Consider the following 27,836-nt stretch of genomic DNA (forward strand, 5'->3'; position numbering starts at 1 on the left):
TGCGCCCTTTGATAAATATGAATACTAGAAAAGACAAAATCGATTAACTGAATTGATTTAGTGGTCAAAATCACCCGTCTAACTATGGTAAATATCTTGAACCGACGTTGCATTGTGATTAAATAGAACTTCACAGCTCCATGGCATTGGGGGGGGGGGGGGGGCGGCAGGCAATGCAAAGCAATTTTATTGACAAGAAAACCAGGAGATAAATCTCCAGATGGATATAGCACTAGAACATCTAATTGGCGCAGACTCCCACCAAGTTTTTGACATCATCATTTTGCTCCCTTGGCTAGAAGGTGAGCACCTCCATTGCTGGAACCAGGAATATAGAAGAAATTGACAGAGCCAAATTTGTAAACCACTCCCTTGGCTAGAAGGTGAGCACCTCCATTGCTGGAACCAGGAATATAGAAGAAATTGACAGAGCCAAATTTGTAAACCAAATAATATAAAATTACTTTTCAGTAATCAATCTTTATTGTAATATTTTTTAAACAAATATACATCAAACCTTTCGATGGATTAGGGAGGTAACAGTAATTTTCAAAGAAAAAGAACAATTATATTTTCTGTATTTCTAGTGTACATAAATGTATATACATTATACACATCTTACAAGCTAAAGCATAAGATACTAACCTGTTCAGGGAATTGAAAAACTTTGATGAGAGAAAGAAAGAAGCTGACAATGAATCAATACGAACACGCCCTGAGATGCTCTTCTGTAGCTTGAAGGGTGGGAAACTTGACCTTCATAGCTTCTCTGTTTATGTGAGGCTCCTCAAGATAGAACACTATATAAGGACCATCATTCTGGTCATTCTTCAAATGGTATAATTGTTTACCAGAAGCAAAGCCACCCAGGAGTTGGTACGATCTCTCAGATCCATCCATCATTAGGCATAAATCTTCTGAACCTGAAAGGCAGAAAATTTCAATCCAAAATAATTAACCGATTCAAAATTGATCTACAAAACACGAAAATGATAAAGGGGGAACACAGTGCTGAAGGCTTCCGCACAAGCAGAGTCCTCCAGGGGGGTAACTTTCCCCCCGTAGTCTTACCCCAGCAATGTCTGCTGAGAGGCTGTTCTGATGCCTTGACCTTAGGGACCAAAACTGTGGTCCACTGACGCACAGAAATAGGCCAAAGTAAGTTTGATATCCATGAGAAGTGTATTAAATGGATCACCCAGTTGTGACATTTGGAAATCATATACCTTCCTTGTGTATTAACATTCATCCTCTTAGTAGTTAGTCTAAGCACTCAGATGCACCTTCAACCTTGGAATCTACAATCTCTAGAATCTATACACGAAATTGGCCTCATCTAACTAGTCATCTGAAAGAACTAGCCCCCCCCCCCCCCCCCAAAAAAAAAAAGGAGAAGAAAAAGAAGAGAAGAGAAAAACTCACTCTCTAAAATCAATTAGGGTTGGCAAAAGTTGCTCTTTACATAAGAACTATTTTTTCCCTAAAGATGATCCATCTTTTAGCATTTGCAGTTCACATTAGGAAACTCTGCATACTTTTGAGAAATCCTATAAAGTTTTTACTCCTCAGGAAAAATGTAATTTTTACTTCCAAGCATGGAACAAAAATCGATCGATATGGTCGAAATATCGATCGATATGTCTGCATTTTTTTAATTCAAAACGAAATGTAGTAGTAGGAACAGAAAGTATCCATATCGTTTCGTATCGATATATCGGTCGATACGAGTCGAAATATCGGCCCGATATGGTATCGGGCAGAAATGTTACTTGCACAGCTTATAAAGTGTCCAAATCGAGCCACTTTTCGACCTATCGACGCTATTTCGACCTATCGAGCAATATCGCCCTTTGCATTTCGACCTCCTTTGGAAATTTTTGCTGATTTCTCTTGCTTTCATCCCCTTCTACACCTAATTTCTAGTATTCCATTTCCTTCAAACACTTGATTTACTCCTCCATTTGTGCATTTTCTCAAATCTTGCAAGGTGAGTAACCAACTTCCTCATTTTTTTATTTTTGTTTCATTTGTGCCTTAAATCATGTTAGATTGCTTCCAAATTTATGTATGTTTATTTTAGAGTGTTGATCTATGAATTTGTAGTGTCAAAATTATTTTTTTATTCTTCCTACAATTTATGGTGTCCCTCCCACTGTTGATTATCGGAGTCAGCCACTGGGACCTTATCAGTATCCTTATTCTTCTCCTAGTCCTAAGAGCCAGGGTGCTCTTTCATTTGTTGAGCAGATCTTCCACACTATTCCACAGCCACAAGGCCCACCACCACCAGTTCCTTTGGAGATTCACAACTTCCCCCCGTCAGAAAATCTTATGCATGTGGATGAGGCCACGTATAGAGATGCAGTTGTTGACTATGTCCAAAACTATATGGGGCAAACATCATGGGAGTCGTACTGTCATTTGTATGGGGTGCAGATGGAAGAGGGAGACCTTGAGGCTTGAATAGAATAGACTTGTAACTCACTAACTTGTAAGTAATAACATTCCCGCTTCTTCTTTGATTCATGTACTGTATACTTGGAATGTTGGATACTTGGATGTTACATTTTTAGTAGTTTTTTAGTAAACTAGTAGTTCTATAGTGTTTATTATGCTTGAAATAGCTAGTATGCAAAAATCCAAATCAATTTGAGTACATTTGAGGCTCGAAATTGACTTTTCAAGAGTCAGATAAAAAGTATCCAGTTTCTATCGAAATTTCGACCAAACCGAAACATAGAAATTTCGACCATTTTCAAGGTCGAAATTACCATATCGATCGAAATTTTTTCCTTCCTTCCAAGTCCTACAAAAGATCATCTTTCTTGCTGAGAAGTTCTCAGATCCAAAAGAGGAAAAATAAGGAGTTTTTTCAACATCACCAATGCCTCATCTCCAAAAGAAAGATATAAGGCATTGCAACCATGAAGAAACATTAAATAAATGACCGACATTTGAAATAGACCAAACCCAAAATTCCATAAAGGCAAGCAGATTCAACTACAGAATCATTGAATGGAACAGTTGTTGGAGGGATAAAGATACAGGATCAGATTGTAAATTTTAAGTTATTGTAGTACTTCTTGATGCATGTATCTTCAATAATTGAAAAAAGAACATGGAGCAGATGATATAAATGTGGAAAAGAAGGAATTCCCTTGCCATTTAATGCCACCAATGAAATCCATATGAAGAACTTACCACACCAGCACAGAGCAAAAGCACCTAAACTTCCTACTGAAGGAAAGAGAATGGAGTGGAACAGTAATGAGATCCTAAGTTATCTAGATGTGATAGTTCTGAATACCAAAGATTTCCAGAATTGCACGGATAACAACTGCTCAGCGAAATTAAACAGCAATACAACGGTTAGATTTAAAAATACTGAATCCTACTGCCAAAGGAAACTCACAGCCAGGCAAAAACAGAGAATTTGATCAAGGGATTTAAGAGTTTTAATCTAAGATGCAAGTGATGTACTGAAATTAATGATTAACAACATGCTGAAACCAGAATCAGTCAACAGAGACTAAATCTGAGAATTCAGTCTGCAAAATTGAGATGACAAAGTAGTCAAACAGTCCTTCAAGAATCGACCATAGAGAGGCTTTTAAAAACAGAAACAATAACAGAACTTTGACGGGACAGACACACATATTGTTGCTTTAATCTGGTCTTCTTTCTGACGATGTCAAGTGCATTTTTCCTATAGCTGTTTATTAGTGTGGTCAAAGCATGTTCTAATTCAGTTCTCAGAAGCTGACACAAATTATGCTCTAACAGGCACAGAACAGGGTTCTATAGGTATTTTCACTGCCATCATCCATGGTCTTGCACTGCATGTCATGCAGAATGCTTTGGACTCTGGCATTGACTACTTTTTTGTGTCTTCTCTTAAAGAGATCTTTTGACCCTTCTTGATAGATGTATTAGATAGAGGGCATCACTTCTCCATATATGGAGGACACCCAAACATTTTGAAGATGCTAAGTGGCTCGCCTCTTGCTTTGAGAGTTCGCTTTGTTCCATTACTTTTGTTGATGGAGCACAACCTAAGTATGTCTTGACAGGGCCCCTAAATAAGTGCAACAACTACTGGAAGACTTCTGCAGTTGTTTCATCTAGGCGGTAAGCTCATTTAAACAAACCCAGAAACTATAAGAAAAAAGAAGATAGAAGGAGATTAAGGGAGACTAAGAAAAAACAATAGGAGAAAAAGGCTGTATGATAGAATGTGTATCCTATTGTACTAGACAATATAATTTATATTGAATCCAAAACAGAAATACAAAAGGTATATGGCTCTTACATAGTTAAGCTTAAAGCCTAAACAGGAAACATAAAAAGAAGGAAAGCTCTAGCTTGGACCAGAACAAATGTGAAAGGCAGCACTAGTCTTGAACGCATTTAGTAGTCATAGATGCCAGCAAACTCAAAGCAATACTCGTATCAATTATCATAAATACATCAACAATAGAATCCCAAAAAAATCCAACAGAACAAGCCAACGACAAAAGCTCTTTGCAAGGAAAATGGCAAGATACAGGTAGTCTTGAATGCATTTAGAAGAAATAGTGTGATGCCCCGCATTTCATTATACTATTATTTTAATATTGTATTAGTATGCTCCAAATCCCGTAGATTATATAAAAAATTGGTAACTTTTGAACCCATAATCGGGTCGATATGCATTTCCGTCCATCGGTCTTGAATACAGCAGAGTTAGATTGAGCCGATGATATGAAAAGAATCAATGCAATTTTGAACCCGGAGGTATAAATAATTAGATCCCTAAGTGGGCCCCGTTTAAGATATGGGAGGGGCACGCAAGCCCATAAGTTAGGCCCACTAATTATTTAATTAGAGATCCATATATACATATTATAACATTATATAATATATTGAGAAAGGTGGAGGGAGGAGGTGGCACATATTCCTCTCACGCCCTTCCACCTCCTAGTTAACGTGGAAGTGGAAAAATAAAAGCGGTAATGCAAATGGGTGGTGTGTCATTTAATGAACAAATTAAGAGATAAAATATATTAAACTATAAAAGATGAGCTGAAGTTTCATTTTTATCAAATTAACACATAAAATAAGAGGGGATGGGGCGGGCTGTTGGCTAAACAGCCTGTGGCCTCATTGAAAAGAGAAGAGAACTAAGAGAGAGTAAGAGATGGAGTCTGTTTTTGTGGAAAGAGAAGAAAGAGGAGAGAGAAGAGAGAGAAAGGATGATGTGTTGGTATTATTAATTAATTTTCTAATGAAATGATAAAAATACAATAAAATACCTTATTTCCAACTATAAATGGAGGGGAGTGGGATGCTTTTCGGATGCCTTGTGAAGCAAAGCCGTAGGCCTTCGAAGAGAAAGAAGAGGGAAAGAAAAGATGAGAGAGAAGGGAAAAAAAATGAGAGAGAGAGAGAGAGAGAGAGAGAGAGAGAGTAAATAGAGAGAAAGAAAGAGTAGGGAAGCCTTGTTTGACTCCCGCATATTCGGGAATACCCAAGAATCATTCAATTTCCATGACAGGATTTTTGTCTAGGAATACAGGTGAGTATTATAACCAACTCATGTTACAATCGTGTGCAAAATTCCGTGCATTAAAATCACACCGTATTATTTTTATTTGAGGAATTCCACATCTAATCATTGTGCCTCTGATTGATCCACAAATTGTGCCCCTGATTAACTCACATACTATGCTTCTAATTGATCTACATATTGTGCGCTTGATTTATTAGCACACTATGATTCTAATGGATCCGTATACTCTGGGCTTGATTTATTAGCACACTATGCTTTTGATTAATCTGCATATTGTGCACCTAATTTATTAGCACAAGTGCACAACACATTATGTTTCTAATGGATCCACATATTATGCGTTTGGTTTATTAGCACACTATGCCTTTAATGGATCAACATATTGTGCGCTTAATTGATTCACAAACTATCCTTCTAATTGATCCGCATATTGTGCACTTGATTTATTAGCACACTATGCCTCCGATGGATCCGTATATTGTGCCTCTGATTGATTTGCACACTATGTCTCCAATGGATCCGCATATTGTGTGCCTGATTTGTTAGCACATTATGCTTCTAATGGATCCACATACCGTGCGCCTAATTTATTAGCACACTATTGATTCGCATCCAGTGCGCCTGATTGACACATATATTATGCCCCTGATTTATTCGCATACTATGCACCAGATTTGATTCGCACACTTCGTGCATTTTTAATTTGCATACCTCCACATGTTTCGGGATGTGGTTATGATTTGACAATTTTATGTTTCCAATTAAGTAATTATTAGTATTCTTGCATTTTAAAGATTAAATGTGAAGTTTAATAAATACAATATTGAATTGGAATAAAAGACATAGTGCTGACGAGCATAGCCCTTGTGGCTAGAGTAACATGAAAAGATTGAGTCAGTGCCAATGATGGCAATCTATGAGGTGTAGATTGCCTTGTGCTTAAAAGTCACTTTTGTGGTGAAGGGATAGAAGCCACTTCGGTGGTGAAGAGACAAAAGTCACTTCTGTCACATCCACCCAACTGGATCCATTTACCTGAATACCCAATGGTGTGATACACAGCCCCACAAATTAGGTCTCAAACTATCACCAACCATTCCACACAATAGTCCAATCATGAGCAAAAATTAAATCAATGTTATAATATTAATAAAAAATTAAATCAACTATTGAGGAGCTCTAACGTTCTCTGATGGCTTTAGAACATAATAACACGTTTTAGAAAGAAAAATCATTAAATAGGGCTTCAAAAATCACTTTTCCCAAAATACCCTTTTCCCCCGAAACTAAGTAGGTCTCCTGGGGCGACCAAAGCAGGCAACCCACCCCTAGTACTTTTGTTCCAGGTGCAAGGTTAAGGCCCTGAATGCCCTAGCTCTACCTTAGTCCCTTTTCTGTGCTATAGAAGAGTCCTACCTGATTTTCCGGGACCTTCTACACATGCTATCATCGTATTGTTAAGCCATCTACCAAGTCCGTCAACATCCAAGTTAAATCTTCTTCCAAATTCTGACAAAACTCCTAACTCAACATCATCTCCATCTAATTCCATTAGTTCGGAATTCAATCCAATGGTCTCTACTTGGATGGCCCACAGCTACTTTCTTCCCACACTTCGGGTTTTTGGACCTACAATATGGATTTTCGGGTTAGGGTTTTAGGAGATTTCACTCTCCTCCCTTAAAAGAAATTGCATCCTCCAAATTGGAAGCGTACCTAGGTTTCCAAAGAGATAGGGATACTTCAATCTCATCTCATCTTCTTTCTCCCAAGAAGCTTTTTCGAGGGTATAGTTCTTCCACCTAATCTTTACCTAAGGTATGGTCCTGTTCCACTACTGTTTGTCTTTCTTATCCAAGATCTCGGCTAATTCTTCATTATAGATAAGATATGCACCTAGAACTTTTGGTTTTTGCTAAAGGAGATGCTCAGGATTTTCCACACATTGATGTAGCATCGATATGTGGAACACATCATGCACACCAACTAACGATGAGGGTAAGGCTAATCGGTATGCAACCAGTCTAACCTTTTCAATGATCTCCTATGGTTCGATGTACCAAGGCCTAAGCTTTCCTTTGATGATGAATCTCATTACACCTTTCATAGGTGATCCTTTCAGAAAAGCTCTTTCCCCAACTTGGAATTCCATAGCAGTCCTTTTGTCTGCATAAGACTTCTGCCTTGATTGTGTTGTCTTGATCCTCTCTCTGATCATATCAACCATTGCACTTGTAGCTTCTATCATCTCTAGACCTAGAATTCTTCGTTCACCAGTTTCGGTCCAATACAACAAGGTTCTACAAGTGTGTCCACGCAATGCTTTGAAAGGAGCCATGCCTATAGTTGATTGGTAACTGTTATTATAGGAAAATTCCACCAAAGCTAGATGTTCATCCCAATTACTTCCCATATCCACTACACAAGATCTAAGCAGGTCTTCTAAGATTTGAATTGTTCGCTTAGACTGACCGTCAGTTTGTGGATGATGAGCTATACTTAGATTCAACTGAATTCCCAAAGCTTTCTGCAAACTATTCTAGAATCTACAGGTAAATCTTGGATCACTGTCCGATACTATACTTACCAGAACTCCGTGCAGACACACTACATTGTCCACATACAATCTTGCTAGCTTATTTATTGTGTACATGATCTTCATAGGAATGAAATGTGTTGATTTAGTCAATCTATCGATAATCATCCACATAGTGTCATCTCCTTTGCTAGTACAAGGTAAGCCAGTGACAAAGTCCATAGTGATGTCTTCCCACTTCCAACTAGGAACGGGAAGCGGCTATAGAAGTCTCGACGACGGTTGTCGGTAGCTTTAACTCGTTGACAAGTGTCACACTTAGCCACAAAGTCTTCCACATCATTCTTCAGTCCAATCCACCAATAGTGTTCCTTCAGATCCCTATATATCTTGGTACTTCTCAGATGTACAGTGAATATTAATCGACGTGCTTCTTTCAGGATTTTTACCTTAAGTTCTTGAACTGCCGGTACACACAATCTTCCTCTATAAGTTAAGCACCATCGGCAAACATAAGGAAATTGGACTCTTCATATGGACTAGAAGCAATCTTCTCAATCTTTTCCTTCAATATTGGGTTCGAAATGTGCAAGGCAATTATCCTATCTCTAAAGGTTGACCGCGCTGTCATAGTTGCAAGTATTGCTTCAAATCCTTCTGGAACAATCTCGAGTTTAAACTTTAAGATGGAGTACAAAAGCGATTTGTTGAGAGCATTCAAATCCACTTCTTCTCGCTTACTCTTCCTACTAAGGGCATTTGCAACTACATTAGCTTTCCCAGGGTGACACTAAATATCACAGTCATAGTCTTTTACCAACTCCAACCACCTACGTTGCCTCATATTTAACTCCTTATGGGTGAAGAAGTACTTTAAACTTAAATTATCCGTGTAGATGGCAATTCGTTCTCCGAGTAAATAGTGACACCAAATCTTCAAGGCAAAGACTACTGCCGTTAAATCTAAATCATGAGTAAGGTATTTTCCCTCATAATCTTTCAGTTACCTCAAGGCCTAAGCCACTACCTTCCTGGGTTGCATCAAAACACAACCTAAACCAATCTTCAAAGCGTCAAGATAGATTGTCAATCCACCAGAGTCATCTAGTATGGTCAATACTAGGGCACATGTCAATCTCTTCTTCAATTCTTGGAAATTCTTCTCACAAGCATCATTCCAAATGAACTTCTCCCTTTTTCTAGTAAGCTTAGTCATCGGGGCAGCTAATCTAGAAAAGTTCTCTATGAATCTTCTGTAGTATCCTGCCATTCCTAGAAAGCTTCTGATCTCAGTCACAGTCTTAGGTCTATCCCATTCCACAACTGCCTTGACCTTATCAGGATCAACTTGGATTCCTTCTACTGAAACTACATAGCTGAGAAAAACTACCTTAGACAATCAGAAATTGCATTTACTAAACTTGCAAAAAGCTTCTTCTCCCTCAGTCTTTGTAAGGTAAAACGGAGATGTTCAACATGCTCTTCTTCATTCTTCGAGTATATTAGGATATCGTCAATGAATACAATCACAACCTTATCCAATACATCATGAAATACTCGGTTCATCAGATCCATAAACACCACAGGAGCATTTGTCAAGCCAAAAGGCATTACTCTGTACTCGTAATGTCTGTACCGAGTCCTGAATGTTGTCTTGCAGATATCACTTGCCTTTACTCTAAGTTGATGATACCCAAATCTCAAATCTATCTTTGAGAATCCTGCTGCTCCCTTCAACTAATCAAAGAGATCATCTATCATTGGCAACAGGTACTTATTCTTAATGGTTAACTTATTTAGCTCCCAATAATCAATGCATAAAAGCGTACTGCCATCCTTCACAAACAAAAATGGAGGTCCCCAAGGAGAAACACTTAGTTGGATAAATCCCTTCTCAGAGAGCTCGTTCAGTTGGTTCTGCAATTCTTTTAACTCAGTGGGTGCCATCATATATGATGCCTTTGACGCAGGAGCGGCTCCTGGAATTAATTCTATCATGAATTCCAATTCTCTTTCTGGCAGCAAACTCGATAAGTCTTCTGGAAAGACATCCACAAAGTCGCTTACTACCTTGACTTCTTCAATTATCTTATCTTCCTTGCTTTCATTCCCGGATGAAGTATTGAGTGATGCACTTTCCACCAATGCTTTTACTTGCATAACTGCAGTCAAGGTCTTCCTACTAAGTCTTCCTTGATCACCTTAAGATTCAAAAGATGAAGTTCCATCAAGCTAGAATTGCACCCATCTCAAGGAGTAGAGAATAACTGCTTTGTGTGCAGTTAGCCAATCCATTCCCAAGATTACATCGAAATCTTTCATATCAAGGATCACCAAATCGGCTTCCAAGTTTCTTCCATTTATGGTAATAGGGCAAGCTTTTATCATTTGATCTAGTTGAATTACCGATCTAGTAAGTGTACTATTCATTAGACACTTAAGCAACTTCTTTGATATTACCTTAGTTCTCCTTACGAATGCAAATGATATGAAGGAATGAGATGCACCAGTATCAAACAAAATGAAAGCGGCTAAGAGTACCTATCACAAAATCATGACTCTGATCTTGCTCAATCCCAATGATACTGTACACATTTTTAGCTAGAGGGGCTTGTGCTGGCTTAGCCACACTTTTTGTCGGCTGACTAGTCCTTCAAGGGCAAGTACGAGCATAGTGTCTTGTCTGATAGCAAGAGAAACAAACATGCTCTTTCTGCCCCGCAGTAGTTACTGGCACCGGAGGTCTTTGATTCACTGGCCTTGGATTAGCATAAACTGGCCTGAGGGCTTGAGTAGTACCAACTGGTCGATTGACACCACTCTAACCATATTGTCCAGTCTATACATTCCCATACATACTTCTGGGCTGAAATGATGAAGTATGGTATGGAGCTGGTCTATTAAACTTTTTATCACCTCTGTCAACATAGCCAGTGCTCTTGTTCTACAACGTCCACTGAAGACTATACACTTCTCCTTTTCTGATTCTTCCACCTTTGGATTCTGAACCATCTGGGCATAGCCATCGATAGGTAGGACTGAGAGGTATGTCTACATAGAAGATTGAAGTCCTTCGAAAAACTTCTTTGCCTTTTCTCTATCCACTTTCATCGACTCATAAGCGAAGTAGAACAGTTTTTCAAAGTTCTGCTGGTATTCCGACACCGAAAGGGGTCCTTGGACAAGCGCCATAAATTCGAATTCTTTGGCGTCCTTAATTGCTTCAAGGAAGTAATTCTTACATAATGCATCCTTGAAGATATCCCAAGTAATGTCGTTGTTATGCAAAGCCTCTAAAACGGGGCGAGTTGCATTCCACCATGTATCTGCTTCATACTAGAGTTTTTGTTATGTGAAGATAATCTTCTAAGCTTCTGAACATTGAGAATTTCAAAAAGCCTTCTCCATTTCCCCAAGCCACTTGTTAGGAAACAGAGTATCCTTGGTCACACCAGTGAAGTTCGGCACTTGAAGTCTCAGAAAACTCTTCATTGCCTTGGTATGTGGTACAACTGCATTACCACCTACAGCAGATGTGCCAACTACATTATGGTTCACTTGGGCAGTACAATTGTCATTATACATAGCCATGAACCTAGTCATCATTTTGTTAAATTGGTTGCTCTGCTGCTGCATCATATTCCCCATTATGTTCAGAAAATCTTACACAGTCACAACCTGGGGAGCACCGGGAGGATTTCCAACAGGTTGATCATTAGGGTAACTCTGGTTTTCATCAGTACCTGGAGGTATAACGCCATTAGGGTTACTCCCATTCACATTTTGACCAGTTGTTGCATTTTGGTTCCTTGTGTTCACCATCCTATTACTCCAACACCAAGGCAACCAATCAAATTTTTTTGTCAGAAACTCAAATTCCAAACCTCAAGCATACATGTAACATTTAATTCATCAATATATGTCAATTATATGCACGAAAACCAAAAATTTCCCCTAATGCCAAAATTCACCAAAACTAGGCAAACTGGTCCCCTGGGCGACCAGGGCAAGCAACTAAGCCTCCCTGCACGAATTGTAGCCCTTATATATGACCCACAAACCCCATTTTTTCTCATTCTCATTTTGTTTCAAGCTTCTTCCTAGCTCTGGAGAAAAGTTTCCTTTTGCAACCAAAGGTATGCCAGCGGTTACCTCTTTGACGGTTCAAATCCATTTGCATCTTTGTTTCTCAACATGAGTGAGGCTAGCCTTTATGTCAAAAACATGTCTAGGAATGATTTTCTTTACTTCCCAACCATTTTGCACTCAATGCCATGCTTCAACAAGTTCTTGCGTTCTTTGATGAATTTTTACTATTCATCTCAGATTGGGTACATCTTTGGTGAAATTCTTCCCAAACCTAAAATGCATACGGATTCTTGTTTGAAATCACTTCTTTTACATCTGATTTACTTCAAATCATGATTCCAAACTTCTCAAATGATTCATGCTTCATGCTTGCAATTTTTCCCCAAAAATCACAACCTTGCTTTGTTTGCCAAAAATGCTCCTTGCTGAATTTTTTTTTCTTTTTACTTGGATTTTAGTGAGTTCTTCACTTGAAACCACTCTTAACTCACTATCTTACTCCAGAACATAGTCCAACCCATCTAGTTCACATTTTGCCCAAAAATAGGCTTGCTGAATTTTTGCTAATGTATTGCCATTCTTTTCTTGTCTTCACCAAATTTACACTTATGGCTCGTCAAAGAGGGCATCTTGGACCTATGCGGGGTCATGGTTACATTCTGGCTCCACACCACGACATTGATCGTCCCCATCTTTTCGAAACTCAGAATGTTGAGTACTTCTTTCACACTTTCTTTGAGGACTCACCTATTGAGTACCATCGGCTCGTCCTCATGGAAGAGATGAGGGCATTCCGTATCTAGGAGAGGTTCCAAGTTTTAAGGTGGGATCATATTCTCTACAACAATCTACCAGTCTACCCTGAGCTTGCCAAGTATTTCCATAGTAACCTGATACACAGGATGGAGGATGGTGGTAGAGGTGGGTCGAGACTAAGGATCTCCACAAGGGTACATGAAACACCCATCCGGTTCTAGACCAAAGTCCTAGCTCGCATCCTAGATGTACCTCACATTCCAGACCAGTGCTGGTGGATTCCATCAATTACAGAGGAAAGCAGTTATTTGTTTCCTTACGAGCTTAGTTGTGTTTGCTCCGTGCTATAGGATGACGAGAGTTGTGTCCGTCTACGTTGTTGCACCACAAAAATGCTTCCACTGACTAGGGTTCTTGCTCGCATCATTGGCAGGAACATCCTGCCCAAGGGAGGGCATCACAATAGGATCAAGGCGATGCAAGCCTTCGTGACCTACTCTTATATGTGGGTCATCCCATCAATCTAGCCTATATTATTCAACATGTTATAATGGCTCGAGTATCCTGGGCTCAAGAATCTCGCTTTCGAGAGACTTCTTACTCGACTCTTCCGCTACTTCGAAGTCAGCTTGGAGGATACCACGATGCTACACCGAGGCTTAGGTGAGGTCATAGGAAGTCTGATTTCCATTATGGCACTCTAGGAGTACTTGGGATCACCTTAGAGGGTAGATGAGGAGGTCTAAGCCAAGGATGAGGATGAGGATGAGGATGATGATGATGCTCAGGCCCATGATCAAGCACATACTAATGAGCAGGAGGGTGATCAGGTACAGGAGTATGATGATATTCCACCTCGACAGATGGAGGTTGGTGCTCCCTCACATCAGGCTCCAGAGATGCCACCTGCAAACTCACAATGGTCTAGACTTTTCACCACACTAGAGAGGATGGAGGCCTGACAGGTGGAGATAGAGACTCATCAGGTGAGGATGGAGACTCACTTGACAGCGATAGATACAAGATTGTCTCGAGTGGAGGATGAGGTCTGTGCTTGCACTAATCGACATAGTACCGGATCTCAGAGACGCTCGCGCTGACTTCAAATGTATTTATTTAGCTTTATCTTGTAAAAAATTCTAATTAATTAATGAAGTTCAGATTGTTTCACTTTATTTATTGTGCATTATGAATTTCTTTCCTTTAAAATATAATGTGTGTTTGTTTCACCATAGTTATTGTGTATTATTCACATTTGATATATTATAATTCTTTAATTCAAGTATCTAGTTTTCCGTTATATATTATTCACTCTAGGAGAATTGGGTCACTTATGGATCTTTGGCACGAGGATGCTCTACTACTGTGCATTTCGTAGTTAGGATTATGTGAAACATTGGGCTCTGATACCACTCTATCACATCCACCCAGCTGATATTCATTTACTCGAATACTCGAAGGTGTGATCCACAGCCCCACAGATCAGGTCTCAAACAATCACCAACCATTCCACACGATAGTCCAATCATGAGCAAGAATTAAATCAATATTATAATATTAATAAATAATTAAATCAAGTAGAAAGGATCTCAAAAAAATATCAAAACAAAATCAGAATGCGGAAGTGATGTCAAATATAACGTAAACAATTGGAAAGAATAAAGAAAAATCAAAACACACCAAACATTACATTTGGTACGTATCCTTAAGTAAAATATAATTTCTAAATTCAAATATCTTTGTATCACGAACGGTATAGATCAGCTCATAAGTCAAACAAATTCTGGTACACGCAATTGAGACATGAACATTCTATACCGTGAACATCATAATCTCAAAAATCTTGTACACCGTATGGATCAGTCATCGGTGTCTCGTATTCTTGTCTTTCTATAACATCTGGATCTGCAGCAAAGTCTAAAGTAACAAATTCCCTGAAGGATAAGCTTAAAAGAACTCAGCGTGTAGTTCACAAACAAATAACCAATATCACAGTCCAAATCAATACATCACATGGCACAATATGACATGAGGCAAAACGCAAGTATACAAATGGATGCTAGTGTCTAATGGCAGACACACATTAAAATAGAACACCAGCCTGCCCTGGGTAGGTCTCGTCAATCTGATCTCTCACGGGTTGGTTACCGGTCTTGAGATATCGGGTAAGGGGTCAAGGCATCCCTTTCGGACTGCCACCATGGCTGGGGTTTAGGTCACCACTCTCTCACCACCATTGGTATAAGTACTAACACATGTCAGGGCAAGTCAACTACTCAGTCACATCAACCTAGGTTCAAATACTTCCCCTTATGCATCTCCCAATTTTAGTTCAGTATCCTCCCCTACTAAAGTCAACATATCCTATGCACCAACCAACTTTAACTACGATTCTCTTAACCCTATTGATCATCCACATATAATGGACAGGAAGCTCTCATGTCCTCTCACAAGTTGGCTACTGGTCTTGAGTGCCCATGAGCCCAAGTTATTAAATGCAACCCTACGAATGAATAGCCCCCACAATGTGGTTGTGTCCTCTCATGGGTTGGCTACCGGTCTTGAGCGCCCAACACTACTGCCACGAGTCACTCGGCATCAATACTTACGCCAATAAGGTGTGATATGACAAGGTTTCTAACCAAACTCAACTAGATTTCCTAGTTATGACATCTAGTAATTGTGAAAAGCGCTAAGGGGCATCATAAAATTGTGTCTCAAACCACCTCCACTGATGTCCTAAGACAAAACACCCGAATGGTATTCCCCAATTCACAATCACAACTTAAATTCACATTACAAGATGGATTCAATCACATTCTCAATTCACAAGACAATCTAAGTCCACACAGTAAGATGTTGATCCATATATCATGAACATTATTAATCACATGTATATTAAAATTTTAGTCAAAATAATCATTCCTAAACCCAAAAACAACAACATGTAATCATGTAAGCAAGTTTCATAGCAATCAAGAATGTAATAATGGTTATATGCAAGTGAACGTCCTCACTTTGCTATCAATTTGTAACCTTGTAAAAATATATCAAAGAGTATGTTCACGCTTCCCAAAAAGTCCTATTAACATGTTGGTTTAAAATTAGAAACAACCTAAAGGTATGTTGAAAACATAAACAAACGACCAACTTGGCGATGGGTGGGTTGGTCGGGTGGGTTGCCCAGGGCAATCAACCTGGACATGCAATCTACCAGAGCATGGGTGGGTCACTCGCAGCAACCCGACCATGCAACCAACCTTTTATGTACAAATAGATTTGGCTCAAATCGATAGGAAACTTCTTGTTTGGGTTTTAAACTATTCTAAAAAATTCTAAAATCATACTAGAACATGATTTATCATAGTTTAGAGATCAAACAAAGCAAAAAGAATGAAAACCTAACGAATCATATATTAGGTCTTCTCCGAAAGCTAACCGCAAGATTCACGGATGAGCCAGAATAAATGGGGATTCACTCTAGAGTAAAGAGGATAGAAGAATTAAGTTGTTACAGCAAGTAGAAGCCTTCAACTAGGTTTTGGCAATAGGAGGAATCCATCATAGAAGAGAACTAGAACGAAGAAGAAAATTACTAACCTTTAAGAAAGCAAATCAACGTTCGGAAACCTTGACGGATGCGCTCTACACTTTCTTTCACCTTGGGGAGGGTTCTCTTGAGGAGCTCTGACGTTCTCTGACGGCTTTAAAACATACGACACGTTTTAGAACGAAAAATCATTAAATAGGGCTTCAAAAATCACTTTTTCCCCGAAACTGGGTGGGTAGCCTAGGTGGGTCGCTTAAGGCAACCAAGGCAAGCAAACCACCCCTGGTAATTTTGTTCTAGGAGCAAGGTTAAGGCCCTGAATGCCCTAACTCTGCCTTAGGTCCTTTTCTATGCTATAGAAGAGTCCTACCTGGTTTTCTAGGACCTTCTACACATGTCATCACCGTCTTCTTGATCCATCTACCAAGTCTGTTAACGTCCCAGTTAGATCTCCTTTAAAATTCTGACAGAAACTCCCAACTCGAATCATCTCCATCTAATTCCATTGATTTGGAATTCAATCTAATGGTCTCTACTTGGATGGCCCACAGTTGCCTTCTTCCCACACTCCGGGTTTTCAGACTTACAATATGGATTTTCAGGTTAGGGTTTTAGGGGATTTCACAACTTCGGTGGTGAAGAGACAAAAGCCAATTCGATGGTAAAGGGATAGAAGCCACTTCAATGGTGAAGAGATAGAAGCCGCTATGGTGGTGAAGAGAAATGTACATCCTCTGAATTTGCCTAAGCTCAAGACTATGATGCCAAAGAAATAGATGATGAAAATATATGAAAGGATTTTCAAAGAGATATGATGTTTTTCCATTACACATATTTTCTGCAGAGAGTTATATTTCAAGTATCTTTCATAACATGTATTCCCTACAAAGAAAATGTTTTGTCTTGACATATGTGCATAAAAACTTTTATTCTCATGTTATCTCATATTCTCATGTCATCTCACGTCTGCAGCATCGTTGTGTTATAATATTCATTGGGCTAGTTTAGTTCATTTTTCCCCTTACTATAAATAGACAAGTAGATTTAGGACAAGGGTAAGAATGTTGTGGTCTAAGGAAAAGATTAAAAGCTCAAGTTCCTATTGAAGTCTAGTAGTTTAACTCATCTCAATTCAAGGGTTATGATTTGACGTGTTGTATAAGATAGTATAAATGTTATGTTTAGATGATATTGTAATTGCCCTCTATTTTAATACAAAAGTTTCCATGTTGCTTAATGATATGGGTCTCCATTATTCTCAAGAAAATTTTTTTTAAAAAAAAAAAGGAAGAAGAAGTAACTGCAATGACTCCCAATAGGGTTTAGTTGTCATGGGCCCCACCTGGCCCTAGTAATTGGGGTCGTAACAGAAGTTGGTATCAGAGCTCAGTTTTAGGTTCTGTAGACTAGACTCTTGGATGGCATAGGAGTTAGTAATAGTTAAAAAAAGAGAGGGGTTGAATTAGTTAGAATGGGCTGAAATCCATTGTTTGATTTGAGGTTGTGTGAAATAGACTGATTTTGACTACAGAGAAATGGATAGAGGATAATTGTGATAGATTTGGATGAATGTAGAAAAATTGTATATGGTGATTTGAATCTTCATTGTTAAGTTAAACTATATAGATGATTTAAATTGAAAGAGAAATTGAGGTTTAGGTACTAATGAATCTCAGTTTGTGACTAGGAAATGGTTAATACAAGGAGATTGAGACGTTTGGCCAACTTAGAAGGTGAGAGCTCGACACCAGCGGTGGACCCATTCCAAATGAACCTAATAATGCACCCCAGATCCAACAATTCCTTGAAGCGTTAGGCATTTTGGCTGGGGCAGTTTAGAGGTAACCTAAGCAGGTGAATCAGGAAGCGCAAGCTGGGATAAGTAAAGGTAGAAAGAGGACTGTTGAGAGAAATGAAGAGAGTGATGATATGCAAGTCCTCAACAATTTTAAGAAATTCTATGGAAGGGAGTTCAAGTGTGATAACACTGATCCAGCGGTGAGTACTAGATGGATTAGGGATATGGAGAAGGCTTTTGAGGCCTTGAAGTGCACCGACTCCCAAAATCTGATGTGTGCAGTGTATATGCTCGCGGATGAAGCAGATCTATGGTGGCAAATGACAAAACCAATATTAGAGGCCACTCAAAGGGAAGTTACTTGGGAGATGTTCAAGAATTCAGCAAGAAGTAATTCCCTCCCTGTGCAAAAAGGCAGAAGACCTTTGAGTTCATGAACCTTAAGCAAGGCTCCATGTCAATAATGGAGTATGAAAGAAATTTGAAGAACTCTCAAAGCATGCTCCGAATATGGTGAGCACAAAGGTGATGAAAGCACAACAATTCAAACAACGATTGAATACTGACATTCAAAAATCGATTGGTGTGTTTCAAATAAAGATGTATACCTAGATAGTGCATTGCTCACAAATTTTTGAGAATATTGGAAAGAACTAAGAAAAAATTGAAGAAAAGGATGGATTTCAAAAATCTTTTAAACCTAGTGGTTTCAAGAAAAATTTTGGGAATGGCCAAGGAAAAAGGTTTCAAGGTTAACGACCACCACAACAAGAGAAGAAGATCTGTCCAAGGTGTGGAAAGAAACATCAGGGAAAATGTTTCTGTGATACCTTCATCTGTTATAAGTGTGGAGAAGAAGGTCATATCTCGAGAAATTGTCTTACCTAGAACAGTCAGCCCATGCAAGGACTGAAGAGTAACCAGGGAACAAAATGCCTGTAGAGGAAAGGAAACAAACAAGGGAAAAAAGGCTAAGACCCCTGGAAGAGTGTACACCATGACCACCAGGGAGGCTGAGAACTCTCAAACTGTGGTAGCAGGTATTGTCTCTACCTAAGTTAATTAACAAAGTTAGTTGAAACGATGCTCTAGAATGAGAAAAGAGATTATGACTATTACATTAAAAGAATAACAACAAATGTTTTATATGTTAATTGTGTCAGGTATGCTTGAAGTTTATGGTATGCCCGCATTTGCGTTGTTTGATTCCGGATCAACTCATTCATTTATATCTCAAGAACTTGTATTGAGACTAGTAGACTACCAGCTGTGTGTGACTACACCATCTGGTAGCGTTATGGAAACTAGAGAGATGATGGAAGCTAGTGAGTTGAATTTAGGAGACAGAAAGTTGATTGCAAACCTAATGATCCTTGATGTAAAGGATTTTGACATCATCATAGAGATGGATTGGCTAATTGCTAATCATGTCAGTCTTTTATGTTTTAAGAGAATGGTTATATTGAGGCCCCCAAATGAGTCAGAGATTGAATTCTAAGGAATGAAATTGGGCTCTCCAAAAATGATTTCGGCCTTGCAAGCTAGGAAGTTGTCAAGGATATTTGGCAACTATAATGGACACTAAAGCAAAAGAACTAAAGTTATTAGATGTCCCTATTGTGAGGGATTTTTCTAATATTTTTCCTAAAGACTAGTCAGGATTACCTCCAGAAAGGGATGTGGAGCTTGCCATTGAGCTCATTCTGGGTATGGCTCTGATTTCTAAGGCAACGTACAGAATTGCTCCGCAGGAGTTGAAAGATGAAAGAGCAGTTACAAGACTTACTAGATAAGGGTTTCATCTAACCTATGTTTCGCCATGGGGAGCCCCTATCTTATTTGTGAAGAAGAAAGATGGGTCATTAAGGATGTGTATAGACTATCGAGAATTAAATCGAGTAACTATAAAGAACAAGTACCCATTGCCCAGGATAGATGATTTATTTGATCAATTGCAAGGGATAAGAGTTTTCTCAAAAAATTGACCTACGATCAGGATACCACCAGTTAAGAGTGAAAGAGGAAGATATACCAAAGACTGCTTTCAGGACAACATATGGCCATTATGAATTCTTAATCATGCCATTTGGATTGACTAATGCGCCTACAACATTTATGGACCTAATGAATAGGGTGTTTCATGACGTCCTAGACTAGTATGTGATCATCTTTATTGATGATATACTGGTGTACTCTAAGAATAAAGAGGAGCATGAGAAGCATTAAAGAGCATTATTGTAAACCCTACAAAAGGAGAAATGGTTTGCCAAGTTCAAAAAGTGTGAAGTTTGGCTTGATAAAGTGGTATGCTTAGGCCATGTAATTTCCACCGAGGGTATAATGGTAGATCCTAGCAAAGTACAAGCCGTGATGGACTGGCCTAGACCCACTAATGTAACTGAGATAAGAAGTTTTCTTGGGATGGCTGGCTATTATAGGAGATCCATCGAAGGGTTCTCCAAAATAGCAATTCCATTAACAAAACTCACTAGGAAAGGGTCAAATTCTTGTGGACCGATGAATGTGAAAGAAGTTTTCAAGAATTAAAGCAAAGGTCGGTGACTGCGCCTATTTAAAGCTTGCCAGCTGGAACTGGAGGATTTGTCATCTACAGTGATGCAATCCATAAATGGCTTAGGATGTGGATTTCTAGAGGCGACATGGGAAAGTGATAGCTTATGCTTTCAGACAACTGAAACCCTATGAACAGAATTACCCAACTCATGATTTTAAGTTAGCTGCAGTCATTTTTTTCTTTAAAAATATAGAGGCATTATTTATATGTGGAAAAGTGTGAGATTTATACAAACCACAAAAGCCTCAAATACATCTTCACTCAGAAAGAGTTAAATTTAAGGCAAAGAAGGTGGTTAGAACTATTAAAAGATTATAACTGTAATATTAATTACCACCCGGGTAAAGCAAACGCAGTAGCCAATGCATTAAGTAGGAAGTCACAAGGATACTCTGCAGCATTAGTGACTAGACAACCACATATCATTGGAGATGCGATAAAATTGGGTATTGAGATTGTGATTAGTGGCGTTACAGCCTATGTGGCAAGCTTGACTCTGCAACCCTCCATTCTTGAAAGGATAAAAGAGGAACAAAAGAATGCTGAGTTCCTAAACAAAGTCAAAGAGAAAATGCAAGATAGTAAGCAAGCAAACTTTAATGTTGATACAGAAGGGATTGTTAGGTACAAGACTAGGCTTTGTGTACCAAACATTGAAAAGCTAAGGCAAGAACTAAAGATGAAATCTCATAATAGCCCTTATACAATGCATCATGGTGGTACAAAATTATGTATCGAGAATTGAAAGAGCACTTCTGGTGGAATAATATGAAAAGGGAGATTGGCAAGTACGTACAGAAGTGTATGACCTGTCAACTGGTAAAGATAGAGCACCAACGACCCTTAGGTTTACTATAACCTCTGGGTATACCTAAGTGGAAGTGGGAACACATTACCATGGATTTTGTCACCTCTTTACCAAGGACTCCGTAGGGCTATGATGCTATTTGGGTAATTGTAGATAGATTGACCAAGTCGTTACATTTCCTACCCATCCAAATTGATTACTCCCTAGATAAGCTAGCCAAATATATGTAAAAGATATTGTCAAATTGCATGGAGTGCCCCTTTCTATTGTATCTGATCTAGATCCTAGATTTACTTCCAAGTTCTGGAAGAGTTTGTAGAAGGCATTAGGCACTCATCTAATCTAAACTTCAACACCGCTTTCCATCCACAATCTGAAAGAACAATTCAGATACTGGAGGATATGCTTAGAGGTTATGTGATTGACTTTAAGGGAAGCATGAGTGACCACTTGTATCTGGTAGAGTTTGCTTATAACAACAGCTACCAGTCTACTATCAAAACGGCACCCTATGAAGCATTGCATGGGAGGAAGTGTAGATCTCTAATTTGTTGAAATGAAGTTGGTGAGAAACAAGTGTTGGGGTGAGACCTTGGGCAACAGACTTGTGAAAAAATAGAATTGATTCAAAAGACAATGAAGGTGGCTCAAAGCAGACAGAAAAGTCATGCAGACATTAGAAGAAAGCCCTTAAAATTTGAGGTAGGCGATAAAGTTTTCTTGAAAGTGGCATTAATGAAAGGTGTGGTGAGATTCAGCAAAAAGGGCAAGCTAAGTCCAAGGTATGTGGGACTGTTTGAGATTTTGGAAAGAATTGGAGCAGTAGCATATAGACTTGCTCTACCTCTAGATTTATCTAACGTACATGATGTCTTCTTGAAGAAGTATGTCGCGGACCATGCTCATGTACTGTAATATGAATTGATAGAGCCGAAAAACGATCTCTCATATGAAGAGAAGCCAATCAAGGTATTGCAACAATCTGAGAAGAAATTAAGGAACAGGACAGTAGCACTTGTAGAATTCCTATGGAGTAATCACTCAGGTTGAGAGGCATCATGGGAGCTAGAATCCGACATGAGGACCCAATACCCTCAACTTTTCAGTTAATCAGGTAAGCCAATTTCGAGGAGGAAATTTATTTTGAGGGGTGGATGTGATGCCCCGCATTTCATTATACTATTATTTAAATGTTGTATTAGTGTGTTCTAAACCCCATAGGTTATTTAAATAATTGGTAACATTTGTACCCATAATCAGGTCGATATGCATTTCCGTCAATCGGTCTCATATACGGCGGAGTTAAACTGAGCCAATAATACAAAAAGAATCAGCGCAATTTTTTGAACCCGGAGGTATAAACAATTAGATCCCTGATTGGGCCTCACGTAACATATAGAAGGCGGCCCCCACAAGCCCATAAGTCAGGCCCACTAATTATTTAATTAGATATACCATATGTATATATATGTATGTACATGTATATATATGATATAGTATAATAGTATAAATACAAATATATATATATATATATATATATATATATATATATATATATATAATATGTATATATATACAATATATATATATATGATATAGTATAATAGTATAAATACAAATATATATATATATATGATATATAGGATAACAATATAAATACAAACATATTCCTCTAACCCCACCTCATATTCCTCTAACCCCCTTCCACCTCCTAGTTAATGTGGAAGTGGAAAAATAAAAGAGGTAATGCAAATGGGTGGAGTGTCATTTAGTGAACAAATTAAGAGATACAATATATTAAAGTACAACAGACAAGTTGAAGTGTCATTTTTATCAAATTCACACATAAAATAGAAGGGGATGGGGTGGGGCTGTTGGCTAAACAGCCTGTGGCCTCAAAATGAAAAGAGAAGAGAGAGAAAAGATGATGTGTTGGTATTATTAATTAATTTTCTAATGAAATGATAAAATACAATAAAATAATCCTTATTTCCAACTAGGAGTGGGATGCTTTTGGGATGCCTTGTGAAGCAAAGCCGTAGGCCTTCAAAGAGAAAGAAGAGAGGAGAGAGAGAAGAGAGAGAAAAGAGGAGAGAAGAAAAAATAAGAGAGAAAGAAAGAAAGAGAACGGAAGCCTTGTTTAACTCCCCACGTATTCGGGAATAGCCATGAATTATTCGGTTTACACAAAAGTATTTTTGTCAGGGAATATAAGTGAGTATTATAACCAACTCATGTTATGATCGTTTGCAAAATTCCATGCATTAAAATCACATCGTATTATTTTTATTTAAGGAATTCTATATCTAATAATTGTGCCTCTGATTGATCCATAGACTATGCCCCTAATTTTAATTCACATACTACGCTTATAATCGATCTTCATATTATGCATTTGATTTATTAGCACACTATACTTCTAACGGATCCGCATATTGTGCGCTTGATTTATTAGCACACTATACTTCTGATTGATCCACATACTGCGCGCCTAATTTATTACCACATTATGCTTCTGATTGATCCGCAAATTATGTGTTTGGTTTATTAGCACATTATGCCTCTGATTGATCCACATATTGTGTGATTGATTTATTAACACACTATGCCTTTGATGGATCTGCATACTGTGCGCCCTGATTGTTCCTACACTATGCTTCTGATTGATCCGCATACTGTACACTTTATTTATTAGCACACTATGCCTCTGATGGATCCACATATTGTGCGTCTGATTGATTCCCACACTATGTCTCTAATGGATCCGCATATTGTGCACCTGATTTGTTAGCACACTATGCTTCTAATGGATCGACATACTGTGTATCTGATTTATTAGGACACTATTGATTCACATATTATGCGTCTGATTTATTCGCATACCATGCACCTGATTTATTCTCCACATACTATGCACCAGATTTGATTCACACACTTTGTGCATTTTTAATTTGCATATCTCCACGTGTTTCTGAAGTGGTTATGATTTGACAATTTTATGTTTTCAATTATGTAATTATCAGTAGTCTTGCATTTTAAAGATTAAATGTGAAGTTTAATAAATACAAGATTGAATTGGAATAAAAGACATAGTGCTGACAAGCACAGCCCTTGTGGCCACAGTAAAGTGGAAAGATTGAGTCAGTGCCAATGATGGCAATCTACGAGGTGTACATAGCCTTGTGCCTAGAAGCCACTTTGGTGGTGAAGGGATAGAAGCCACTTCAGTGGTGAAGAAAAAGAAGCCACTTCACTGGTGAAGAGTAGAAGCCACTTCGATGGTGAAGAGATAGAAGCCACTTCGGTGGTGAAGAAAAATGTACATCCTCTGGATTTGCCTAGGCTCAAGACTATAATGCCAAATAAACAAAGATGAAAATATGTGAAAGGATTTTCAAATGAGATACAATATTTTTCCATTACAAGTGTTTTCTACAGAGAGTTATGTTGCAAATATCTTTCATAACATGTATTCTCTACAAAGAAAATGTTTTGTTTTAACATATGTGCATGATAACTTTCATTCTCATGTTATCTCATGTACGTTGTATGGTTGTATTGTAATATTCATTGGGCTAGTTTAGCTCATTTTTTCCCCTTACTGTAAACAGACAAGTGGACTCAAGACAAGAGTAAGAATATTACGGTCTAAGGAAATGATTGGAAGCTCAAGTTCCTGTTAGGACCAGTAGTTTAACTCATCTTAGTTCAAGGGTTATGATTTGAGGTGTTGTATAAGATACTATAAATGTTTTGTTTAGATGATACTGTAATGTTGAAGACTATAGTTTGTATTACCCTACTATAATAGTTGCCATTAGATAATATGAAGTTGTAATTGCCCTCTCTGTTAATACAAAAGTTTTCACTGTTACTTAATGATATGGGTCTCTATGATTCCCAAGATAAATTAAATAAATAAATAACAGCCATGATACCCAATAGGGTTTAGGTGTCATGGGCCCCACCTGGCCCTAGTAGTTGGGGGTGTGACACATAAATGCCAGCAAACTCAAAGCAATACTCGTATCAATTATCATAAATACGTCAACAATAGAATCCCAAACAAATCCAACAGAACAAGCCAACGACAAAAGCTCTTAGCAAGGAAAACAGCAAGATACAGCACCCAACAGCTAACATCCTTCTCAATGAAGATAATAAAATCCAAGTAGTAACCTGCTGAATCAAAGATGCATAAAAACTGAGCTCCAATGGCTAACAAAAGCCCTGATAGAAGTTCAACTCCAGTGACTACATGAAAAGCCCATGAAGCACAGCTGTAATAATTAAAATGTAACTACTTCATGCAATATCCAAGAGATAGAGAAAATCAAGTCAAGATACCCAATTGGGTTTGGAATTGGAACCACCCAAGTACACAACAGGGAATATAGTGTCTGGATCAAGCATGTATATGCAGCTGATTTACACTGTCCTGAAAGCAGATTCTTTCTCCATATCTTATCAGCCCAAGGAACATTCAGATTTCTTCGTCTGATATCCCCCTAGGCCAACTCAACTGAAAAGTTTTCCATATGGATTAAAACTCAAACCACCTATCCTCCATGTGAACTTGGAATACTAAAATTCCTAGAAGTGCTGAAAAGTGAAAATATTATTCCGAAAAGATGAAGACATCATTGTGAATAATAAGTGAAAATCAGGTGAAGAATTCAAAAAAGTAAAAAACAGCAGGATGCTGGAAATGATCCAGCTCAATAACAAAAGCTTGCTTTGGTAACATTTCCAAGCCAACCATCCCTCTTGAAACTTATTTTTTCTCCCTCACCAACCACCAATTTTTCCTGCCTGGACACAGAGTGACACTCTTTTAATACCAACCAAATCATGGAGGACTTAAAACCCCTTTTGAGGGTCCCAACTTGGTTATCAATCTGGCTTCTAAAAATCTACTTATGAGTCAAATCTTTGTGCTTAATCTATGAGCTCAACCTACCTCATATCATAATTTAAGGTTTTTTATTTTCCATGCCAAGCCAACCATTACACAAAGGATCATGATTCAGGAAGAATCAGTAATATGGCATAAAGACTGAGTTCAAGTTAAACCCAAACCAATATTGCACTCCAATTACAGCTCTTTCCCTGGGTAAAAACAACTACCAGCAGTTCCTCACGAGACATTTGAAAAAATAAAAAGTTGACAACTGTTCTTGGTTATCTGAAAAGGTGAAAAGCGAAGTTAGGGAGCAGAATGTAGTGTTTGACCAATGACCATAACATCGATTAATGGTAAAAAGAAAAATGCTAATGCGGCAAATAAATAGTATCTGATAAACAAATAAAGCGATGAATCAGAAAATCCATGCAAGAAGGTGCCTCAAGTTGTCCAGACTCACAAGCAGCTAACTCTATCTGAGTCTTGTAAATAAAATCCAGCACCGCAGCAATCTCTTGTTCAAATTGATGGAAAGGGCCACTGTGAAAGTTCATCTTTTGAAGTTTGCATAGCCCTTCTCCAAGCTCCATCATCGCTCCCCGATGGTTCTAGTAGTATTATAATCAACAATAAGTTGAAGAGGAAGAGAATCTTAAACCCTAGAAACCCCTTGTAAACCCCAAAAATAGATTAACAATTCTTGATGAGAGGAAATGATCCCTACCATACCTGATTAAAAAGGTGATGAAATCCAACAGCACATTGCAGAATTCCATGGATTAGGGTTCTTCTGGGTTCTTCTGCTTTGTTCCATAAAGCTTCGAGCAAATCATGACATCGGTGGTAATCACTATTATTAAATAGAAAAACAGCTTCGTTGAATCTACATTCGCTATCTTCGTCTCCGCTATCGAAGAAATGTCTTCTAGAGAACTGATACCGAAGACGAGACAAATGCTGATAGGACCCTTCGTAAAGCTTGCGAGCTCGAGACTCCGTAGAGAAGGTTGGTGAATGCAAGGGCAAAAGCTTTATAAAGGGAAATTGAAGAAGAAATGATGGAAATGGTGGCAGAATGTTCGACCTGAGTGCGAATCTAGAGGAAATCACCATAGTTGAGCAAACTCAGCAATTCCAGCTATTCTGGTTTTTACATCTTATCATTGTTATGCTGTAGCTCGTGTGGTCGACCGTTACTGAGTTTCTTGGATTTCGTAGCTTAGCCCGCGAAGTTAGCGGCCGGTGTAAATCGATGCGGATATGGTAACCCATT

General features: G+C 38.4%; 1 protein-coding gene across 1 annotated transcript; it reads right to left on the reverse strand.

The window, feature by feature from the left end:
- Positions 1–528: 528 nt before the first annotated feature.
- On the reverse strand, positions 529–27,834 carry LOC149022340 (DUF309 domain protein). Its single transcript, XM_089150468.1, has 3 exons — positions 27,293–27,834; positions 27,024–27,171; positions 529–923 (listed from the first exon to the last, which is right to left on the reverse strand). The coding sequence occupies exons 1-3, from the start codon at positions 27,674–27,676 to the stop codon at positions 700–702; spliced, it is 756 nt and encodes a 251-aa protein (XP_089006594.1). The 5' UTR covers positions 27,677–27,834; the 3' UTR covers positions 529–699.
- Positions 27,835–27,836: the final 2 nt, after the last annotated feature.

This window comes from Hakea prostrata, chromosome 3 (assembly GCF_041222555.1).
Source record: "Hakea prostrata isolate BN-2017 chromosome 3, UWA_Hpros_2, whole genome shotgun sequence".
Classification (NCBI taxonomy): domain Eukaryota; kingdom Viridiplantae; phylum Streptophyta; class Magnoliopsida; order Proteales; family Proteaceae; genus Hakea; species Hakea prostrata.